The following is a 10,333-nucleotide window of genomic DNA, read 5'->3' on the forward strand; positions in this document are numbered from 1 at the left end:
GCTTCATATAGGAAGGAATTTATAAATCATCAGTGACCATTAAGTTTGTGATCATTTACTTAAGAAATAAAACCACCCTTCTGATGGGATCAGGACAATGCTGTTTTTTGGATCAAATAGATCCCAATCTGAGTCTGAAGTTTTGAAAAACCCAAAGGACAGGTTTGATCCAAATCAAACGTAAGATTGGATTACATGGTCTGATATTAATTCAAAATCCCTGTTACTATCGAAAAACCCATTTCCAAGATTTGACCCAATCCGTGATCCAAAATCCCACTGGATTACTTTTGAGAAACTGGGCCCTGGTTATTTGCTATTTTTAAACAAGGGGTCTAAAGTCCATCTTTGACCATCATAGATTTTATTATTTTACAACATTATCAGATGCTCCATGAAACAATTTATCATTTTCCAAAACAAAAGAAATGTTTCTTTCAAGTTTTCTCATAAAGCTAATAGAAAAAATACTAACATAATATTTACAAACCAAAATTCTTCACAATAGGTGTCTCTTGGAGAATGGATATGCACAATGGTCGCTCCAAAAAGGCCTACAAAATCAGTCGTGATGGGGTAGTTTGTCATAAAGAAGCAACAGCTCATCTTTGTAGTCCTCAAGCGCTCTGTACAGCTGCTACAGTATTTGAAACATCTGGAAAAACATGAGGAACATAACAAAATATCATCTCCAACACAAAAACTGCTGCATGTATTATTAATGTTTGTGTACTAGACAAATAAATAATAATAAGTAAATCTAGGAAAAAAAAATTATTAAGATAGAATCATTTTGTTTTGTAAAGGAAATGTTATTTTTCCACAAAAAAACTAATTAAACAAATATCTTAATGGCAAATAATAATGCCATACAGCTAACCTGGAACAAGTGGTTGTGTTTGTATCCGGCTCTCCTCTAGCGATACAAAGCAGTCAGATTTGACCAGACTTGATTCTGTGTTAGATGAGTCCTCAGCATCAGCCAGGCCCTCAGTCTCACAGGTAAGCGTATGGATGGGGCCCCGGCAGCCCTTCAAGTGGATCTTGATTGATTCCTTGAGCACAGCATAAACGTAAGTTATATATATTACCTCACATATTATCACTTAAGTGTCCTTTTAACATTATTTAAATTCAGTTGGCAGTACAACCAAAATCCTATATCATGCCATACAGTACATTATAGATATATATATATATATATATATATATATATATATATATATATATATATATATATATATATATATATATATATATACATACACAACAGTTCTGTCTAGTTCTCGAATCTGATAGCCGATGGCTGATAGCAGTGAGATATTAAAGTAATATCAGCACTCGTACAGCCTCTTCACCCTTGTGTATTACTCCGCCCACATGAGTGGTAAGCAGAGGACTAATATTGCAGCTGTTGGACATCATAATGTACTTTTGAGGCTTTTTAGGGGAGAATGTAGTTGTTTAGATTGCAACTATGCAGTTTGTTTATAAGGGCAGTGCCTATTTTAAATATTTCTGAGATTCAGCGCGTTAAGCAGACTGAGCAGAGCAGAGCAAAGAAGGTTGACATTCTGCCAAAACATGGCGACAGACACATAAGTCCTTGGGGGAGAAAAACAGCATTTTTCCAGCTGACGTTTCAAACTACAGCTGAACAATTTATTACAGAGCAGGTAAGTGACATTCTAAGTCAATCTCTCTCTTGTATTTTGTAGTGCTGTATTTATGCCATAGTAATCTGGTAATATTTGCTTTGCGCTGGCTTTTTCAGGGTTAATTATTGTGATCTCCCGATTGCAACAGAGAAATACTGGGAACTCTCTGTAGACTGATGGCATTTCATGTTGTTCAGCCTCATAATATTAAATATTAGAAAAATATTAAATAAATATTAGATAAAATATTAATTAAAAAAATATAATAATAAAAAAATTGAATTTAGTTGAATTGTTTTATATAATATGTTAGATTTTTCTTTTGCAATACCTCAATAATAAATAATTTTATAATTTATATTACAATACAATAATTACATACATTACCTCAATAATAATCATTATTTTGCAATACATTTTGATTTAAATGTATTATCTCTCTATTCCTAATGTTGTTCAGTGACAAAACCCTTATTTTAATGTATACAAGTTATAACCGCTTAATACAACTGCTCCACAATTTCAACTAAAGTCTATATTCACTGAGAAATGGATAAGAAAATTATGTATTTATCATTTTTAAAAAATTGTGTATTCATTATGCTGTGCACTGTTTATACATACATATAAATACATTAATACACAAATATATATGTTTTGCATGTAAATAAAATAACAAAATGAGAACACATTTCATCTTTAACCTGCAGTCATCCCGATTTAACAAAGATTCAAATCTTTAAAGTTTAAATGTCTTACTTCAGTGGGAGTGGGCACCTCTAGTTTGGTCTCTTCAGGGGCCCTGATGGCTATTATGGTCTGGTCCTTGAAAACATCGATCTGACAGATGTCCTCATAAGTCACATAAGCTGAGGTACATCAGGGGTTAAGACCAAAACAACGGCAAGAAGTACTAGAGAAATAGAATATCACAAAATAACAGAATATGAGTGGATATTCAGCATTGTCTTTGAAGTCAGTCAGGGCGAAGAGCTGTTGGGCGCAGTCCTTGATGAGCCAGTCGAGGGCCTCCTCTGTTGACTTCAGATGAAGGAGTTCAGCTTTTGTCTTGGGGCTCCACTGGCTCCCGAAAGAGCTGAGAGGTGTTGGACTACTTGGACAAAAAAAAAAAAACACGTGTTAATCTGATACTGATCACTCAAAAAATGCTGTTCAAACTACTTATTTAAAATGAGCTGAAACAACAATTCTTGGTACTTTGTTTGGGAAAACTTAATTGTTTTATGTTCAATCCACTTAAATTTGTAAAATCGAATAAGTTAACCTAATTCCTTCATGTTGTCCCAACACAAACCTATTCACCTACTCAGGCCATCAAAGATGTGACTCTCTTTTTTAAGTCTTTTTCAAATTCTGACCATTTTTCTTCTGCGTTAACGCTCCATTCACACTAGGCTTCAGTGTCAACGCTTCCCATTCACTTTGAATGGATGACGTCACGCATTGCCGAACTGAACTCTGGGTCCGTCTGCGCTGCTTCAGTGGCTTTGCTCGCTGCAGAAGTTGGGAAATTTTCAAGCGCCAACGGAAGTGTCAGCCAATCAGATCGCTTTATGCAAATACCCCAGCTCAGACAGTGGCCGATTGCGGACTTATTTCATTGCTGCTATGACGATTGCGTCAGCCACAACTTCAGACACTCTCCGTCAAGTGTTGACACTGAAGCCCCATGTGAATCAGGCGTTAGAGTGAAGGTCTTTCTCTGATGAAGTCAGTTTGACGGCATCAGCCACAATATTCTTAACCCCTCTTACCATTAGTTTGCTGGAATGATGCGCAAAAAAAAAGCCCCACCCCCTACTTAATATTCAGTTTTAGTTGGAAGTAGTTGGAACATACTGAAATTAAAGTCTCCATGAACTGGAAGTTTCATCTAAAGAAGTATTACCGAGGTTTATAGCTGAAACAGTGATCCTTGAGACATCCTGAGTAATATATATATATATATAACAAAATAAATCAGTGTGCTTCCAAATGAGATATATTGCCAACTTCAGGTACTTTAGAGTAGGCATGTGCCGGTATCACATTTTCATGCTGCGATTAATTGATTGAGCTTTTATCACGGTATACGGTATTATCACGATATTGTAATTTTACTAGAGAAACAGGTAAAAAAACACAAAAAACTTCAATAACAAAACTTTAATAACTTTTTAATTAACTAAAAGTACTTCAAACATTTAAATACAAATAAATATAAATAAAACAATACACAATATAAAAGTAAACTTGAGCAATTATATCAAAGTGAATGTGCAAAAGGGAAACCGTCTTCGTAATCCCTCTGCATTTTTTTGGAACCCAAAATATTTCCAAACTTCTGACTTTAACCTTTTTAAAGGGGGATAAATTGTCGGCAGCGTTCCTCCTTATCAACTCATATTCTATAAAACACAAAAGCCATATATATGAAATAAATAAATAAATACAAACTTTAATCTCAATTTAATTTCTGTATGCTGTCCATAAAGATATTTGTTGAGTTCTAAAAAAATACACTATTCATTCATTTATTTTTCTTCGCATAAGTCCCTTGTTTATCAGGGGTCGCCACAGTGGAATGAACTGCCAACTATTCCAGCATGTTTTATGCAGCAGATGCCTTTCCAGCCACAACCCAATATTGGAAACCACCCATACACACTCATTCACACACACTCATACACTACAGCCAATTTAGCTTATTCAATACACTATTGACTCAGCCTATATTCAATAATAAACATAACAAAAACTGCCTGATAATGCATGGGTAAATCTTCAAAGGGAACAGTGTTACATTTTAACCTCTTTCACCTCATCCTGCTTGCTGTTTCACTATCTAAACAATGAAAACATAATATAAGTCAAATTTGTTTCATTTTGATATTATGATTAACAGACACCAAACAGCCTCGTGTAGCTGCATATTTTTATGAGCATCATCTTCACACTGCATATTTATAACAAAACAGGGCTTAAATATAACTGTCTCCTTTCATTTCCATTGAAAAGAATGAACTTTACCCTGTCTCTTTTGCAGAATATCAGTTTTAATAACCAATAATGGCCATTATAATAGTATAACGTACATTAAATTTAAACGATAAAGATTAGCAATCAGTCAATGTGCAGAATCAGTGTATGTGGTTACATAAATTAATATATTAGCTTATCTTTGCACTCAGCCAAAACAGTTAACTGAGAACAAGTGATTCAAAAGACATAAGAATTGTTAGATAGAGACAACAAGATGAATTCAATATCACGTTTAACAGCTATAGTGAGATGAGATCCTCCAGCAGATGAACTGTCTGACATGCACTATACTCTGACCTGGGGTTTATGCTCACCCGCTGAACTAGTGGCTGGCAGCTCTGGGCAGAGAGTGTGTGGTCACGTGATTTGCGTTTTTAGCCGTGTACTAGAATGAACAGAGAACTTTTCAGAATCGCTAAATGAAACGCCGGTGTATTTCCCGCGATTTCTCTGCGCCTCCCTTGCGTTTCTTCTCTCTGACTCTCGACTATTTTGACAAATACACACAGACGACGCACGCTCACACGGAGTCCAAAATAGGAGTTTGTGATTGGGCCAGCCCAATGTCAATACCGAAAAGAGCCAATGGGCTGCAGGGTGTCACATGGGCCGGCCCGGTCTGTCTGTCCGGGAAAAAAGCATCTACTTTCAGAGAGTCACAGATCACAGCAGCGTCAATCAATAAGGCAGAAAAAAACGATAGGCTGCTAAGCCTTTTATGGGCCGATCAGATCATAAGACGATGATCAGCCCGGCCCAAAAAGTACGTCGGCCCACCGGGAAAGTGCCCGGTCTGACAGATGGCATGCGTGTGAGGATTATAGTGCGGTGGCAGCGGCGGCGCGCACTGCGCACACAGGGCTTCTACATGCGGGGATTGTTTACATCAGAGTGCGCATCAGTTCTGCGCAGCATATACGCAGTTTTTCTTCAAGCGGTTGATGGAAAATAAGCTAAGGCGCGTTCTAAGAATATAAATTCGGATCTATTATTTTTCACGGTATTTTGAAGTGCCCGCGATAACAATATCGTGCATATTCATTACCGTGATTTATCGCATTACCGAATACCGGCACAAGCCTACTTTAGAGTGAAAAAAAATCTGGTCAAAAATGTACATACAGCACCTTTAATTTTTCATTGCACATCTTTAATACATGCTAACTGTAGGTTTTTTTTTTAAATAGTGGAAGCCGTTAGTAAATGAGCCTCCAAGTATAAAATTAAAACTTGAATGTCTTGCTGTAAACTTACATCCACTGGATCTTGTTTTTTGATGTCTTCTTGAGTAGATGGATCCCTGCAAGCACGTTGGTGATGTCATACACCCGCCTTTTTCGCGTGCCCAGTTTTCGCGACACCTCATTGAGATCAAGAACTCCACCCGGCGCTGAGTTAAGAAGCTGCATAAAGCGTTTGGTCAGTCGTCCTAGAGCGACTTCAGATCGATGCGGGGCTGCAATATGAAAAGAAAAAAGATTATTGAGAAAAGTTTTTTACATTTTGGTGTTCAAATTGAATGAATTTAAAAATATATAATCAACTACTTACTGTTGAATATGTTATCAGCTACATTCACAGGTGGGAGAATGATGGGATTGCTAAAGATAGGTCTGAAACTAAATAAAGAGTTCACAATTTAATGCACAGGTGTCAAATCCAGTTCCTGGAGGGCCGCAGCTCAGCATAGTTTAGCTTTAACCCCAATTAAACACACCTGATGTAACTAATTGAGGCCTTGTTTACACTAATACATTTTCGTTTTTAAAACGGATACTTTTTTGGTTACGCCATCCGTTCACACTATGCCGGAGTTTTGGAAACGCTGAAGAGGCCGTTTTCATTTTAAAACAGTGCTGCTCCGTCTCAGTGTGGATGGGGGAAAACGGAGACATCTGAAAATGGAGGCAGGGCTGCAGACATTCGCCTCTCTGTTTGGGGCTTTTTCTACAAAATTAAATAGCCTACACACAGTTCAGTCTTGCATCCTCTTCTTGTAAGTTCAGACTTTGCAAGTTTAATCTGAAAAACAAACGCCTGAAGACACGTCGGGTATATCTTCAAAGGGAAGCGTGTACTTTATAACATCATTCACAACACCCTGGCTACGCTGCTTCACTTTCTTAACGATAAAATGAAAACATGATATAAGGAACTGCCTCTTTTATTTTGATACTAGCAACTTAACAGACACCAAAAATGTTGAGGCATTGTGTAGCTACATATTTATATGAGCGTCATCTTCACTGTATGCATATTTATAACAAAATGGAGCCTATAACATAAGTGCCTCCTTTCCATTTCATTGAAAATACGAAACATACCCTGTGTCTTTCACTGAATATCAGTTTTAATAATCAATAATGGCCATTCTAAAAGTATAACGTACAACAAGTTTATACAATATAGGAAATAAAGTCAAGCAATCAGTCAATGCAGAATCAGTGTCCGCGGTTACATTAATTAATATATTAACCCAACTTATCTTTGCGCCCAGCCAAAACCTGAGAACAAGTAATAGATTCAAAAGACCAAAGTCGGGGAATAAGTCATTAGATAGAGACAACAGGATGAATTAAATATCACGTTTAACAAATATAGTGAGATTAGATCCAGCGGTAGATCCTTGATGAACAGTCCGATGGGTAGTCCTATGGGTAGATGTGCTCAAAGCATGCTGCAGTGCATGCCAGAGTGTGTGTGTGGTCACGTGATGTGCATTTTAAGTGGTGTAATGTAGACGCAGAGCTGTTCAGAAACGCTGGGTGAAACACCAGTGTGGACGCGGATCATTTTCATTCTAAAATGCCGTTTTACAACTAAAACGTGTTAGTGTAATCGGGGCCTGAGTCCTTCAGGCTTGTTTGAAATCTACAGGTAAGCGTGTTAAAGCAGGGTTTGAACTAAACTATGCAGAGCTTCGGCCCACTAGGAACTGGATTTGAGACCTGTGGTTTAATGAATGGGCAAATAAATCAGTATTGTTTAAGTGTTGTTTTTTATAAAGACTTTAATGCAGTTTCACCTTTGAGTGACGCTCTGTTCTTGGGGTTTACTAATTGTGCTATTTGAATTGTTATCTGCAGGAATGTGGCCTCCATCCTCATCATATTCTTCGTCATCCTCAAAGTCTTCATCATCAAGATCATCATCTGCAGCAGCTCCGCTCTTAAACAACATTACAGATAAAAACACTGAATGGTGTTGTTCAACAACCCATGTAATTCAACATTGTCCCAGCTAAGTAAGTGTATATTTGACATTACAAGCTTTAAATAATCAACTGTAAAAGCTTTAAATATATTTTTGCACAGTATTTTAGCTCAACAGGCAATAATAACTGATAATTGGATAAAAAAATGAATTAGAAAAAGTAACAAATAAAGAAAAATCATATAGATGTTGTTATTATTATTATTATTATTATTAGTTATTTTATTGTATATATAACATTCTTATTTTAATGATAATGTAAATCCTACTAAAGCATTATCAAGCAATTTATGTATTATATTGGCAAAATATTATAATAATATATTATGATTTATAAAGTTTTGACCAATGCTAGGGTTGCACAACATATTGTCTCAGCATCGATATCGCAATTTGATCTTTCGCAATAGTCACATCGCATGTATAAGCAATGTTGAGTCTGGATTATAATTTATTGTTTTTTTATTGAATTGATCTATGCTTGTAGATTGTTTATTATTAATAATATAAATATTATGCTTATTATACAAGACTTATTGTGCTGAAATGCTATACAAATAAACTTGAATTATATTTTATGCACTCCTATGGAATCCTCCCAATCTATAGTAAAATGATAGATTCTTTACAAACGTGTATAACTTATCTAGTGAACTTGTATTCATATTGCAATATATATTGCATAATAACAGCCCTAACCAACATATCCATAAAAGAACTAAACTACTTTTATAATTTATAATTTTATTTATTTAAGGTATTCAGTGAAGAAATATTAACAAATGATTTATTACTCAATAAAATTATTAAAACAATCAAGAGTATGCTAAGATAAGCAAATAAAATGTAGTATGAAAGAAACAAATACATAATCCTAAAAACTGGATTAAAATAACCTAATAAAACATAAATAAAATATTTAAAAAATAGATAAATAAGAATTAGAAAACAACTCAAGGCACTTTACACAAGTCATCCATCTGATTTCAATAAAAATGCAAATATGTTAAATAACTAAACTTAATTTAAAAACAGTTTTGAGTATAAAATGTGCAAATAAATACATTTACCACACACTTTTGTCCAAAGTGACTTACAATTGAGGCGGCATTCAGTCAGTGATTCAACAAGAAGAGGCCATACATACGAGAAGTGCCAATTATACAAAGTAACTGTATGTGCTCAGAGAATTAAGTGCTAGAGTAGGTTGGGGGTTAAGAGAGAGGAGATTTTTTACAGGTGGTTTGTCAAGCCCACTTACCTGTGTGAGGCAAGCTTCATAAATGCAGTGGGATTTTTAAATTATAGATATGGAGTGATTGTAAGAACGTGTCAGGTGCAAATGTGCAAAAACTGCTGCAAGTGTCAGAGAGATGACAGACAGAGAAGTGTTTTCTACAGGTGGTTTTTCAAGCCCACTCACCTGTGTGAGGCACACTTAATAAATGCAGTGTTTAAAATTTATAATAAATATAGATGTGGAGTGATTGTAAGAAGGTGTCTGGTGAGAATGTGCAAAAACTGCTTCATGTCGGTTAAAGTGTCAGAGAGATGAAGAAGTGTGTTTTCCTCACCTGTGTGAGGCACACTCTCAGAATTCCATAAAGCTTTCAGGCCTAAAGTACGGTTACGTGAAGGAAAACTTTTTAAATCAGGTAGTGTAAGTTACACGAAACATTTCCTAAGTAATGTTTTAGAGTCCTTAAATAGATGTGACGTTATATACGACTTTTTGCAAGTAAGTTTTGAGGATATCTCCGCTCTCCACCAACCTCCTCGAGTGTCTCCGTGTGCTCGTCCTGCTCCTCCTCGCATGAGCTCCAGTCACCGACCGGGCCATCCAGATGGGGCATGATCGGGATCGCGTCCGGGCTGATGCCGTCGGCTGTGATGTGATGGCTTAGGAAATGGTCCTCGCATATCCGATGAAGATCTGTGATTTCGCGCTCAGTGTCCCGTAAAGCCGCCAGCCACACTTTCACTCGGGCCTTGTCTTTTGGGAACCTGAAGAATCTCTTGCGCGGTCGACTCGGCTGCTCATCCGGTCTGAGATCGCTGAAGTTTATGCACCCCTGGACCGTGCACTTCACCATTGTCAAAACACGCTATCGGTTTAAATCACTACATTCAATCTAACAGGCGTGCAATGTGCCGTGTTTACACTCATTACTGCAATAAACGCAAACACGGTGTCACGTGATGGCGTCTGACCAATCAAATAGCTTATTTTCTGCTTCTGGTTCTCTCTGATGGCTAAATCTCTTATAGTGACATCTAAAGGAACGGAGAAGTAATTTATGTTTGTTTGTACAGAATTTATGTACATATATGATTTTCCGAGAAATATAAAAAATAGCAAAGATTACTCGTATCCAAAATAAAGGTTTGTTTTGACATTATAAATGTGTGTGTGTGTGTGT

The 10,333-nt window shown here is 36.4% G+C and overlaps 1 protein-coding gene across 2 annotated transcripts; it reads right to left on the reverse strand.

Moving 5' to 3' along the window:
* Positions 1-41: 41 nt before the first annotated feature.
* On the reverse strand, positions 42-10,116 carry e2f6 (E2F transcription factor 6). 2 transcript variants are annotated; one of them, XM_056445605.1, is made up of 8 exons: positions 9,686-10,116; positions 7,726-7,868; positions 6,252-6,319; positions 5,955-6,156; positions 2,617-2,769; positions 2,418-2,532; positions 881-1,055; positions 42-655 (listed from the first exon to the last, which is right to left on the reverse strand). In XM_056445605.1, exons 1-8 carry the CDS (start codon positions 10,004-10,006, stop codon positions 618-620), a joined length of 1,215 nt encoding a protein of 404 aa, XP_056301580.1. In that variant the 5' UTR covers positions 10,007-10,116; the 3' UTR covers positions 42-617. The 2 variants fall into 2 exon arrangements, with proteins under 2 accessions (XP_056301580.1, XP_056301579.1); XM_056445604.1 differs by having other exon boundaries at positions 45-655; positions 2,617-2,772.
* Between the last annotated feature and the right edge of the window lie 217 nt (positions 10,117-10,333).

This window comes from Danio aesculapii, chromosome 20 (assembly GCF_903798145.1).
Source record: "Danio aesculapii chromosome 20, fDanAes4.1, whole genome shotgun sequence".
Classification (NCBI taxonomy): Eukaryota; Metazoa; Chordata; class Actinopteri; order Cypriniformes; family Danionidae; genus Danio; species Danio aesculapii.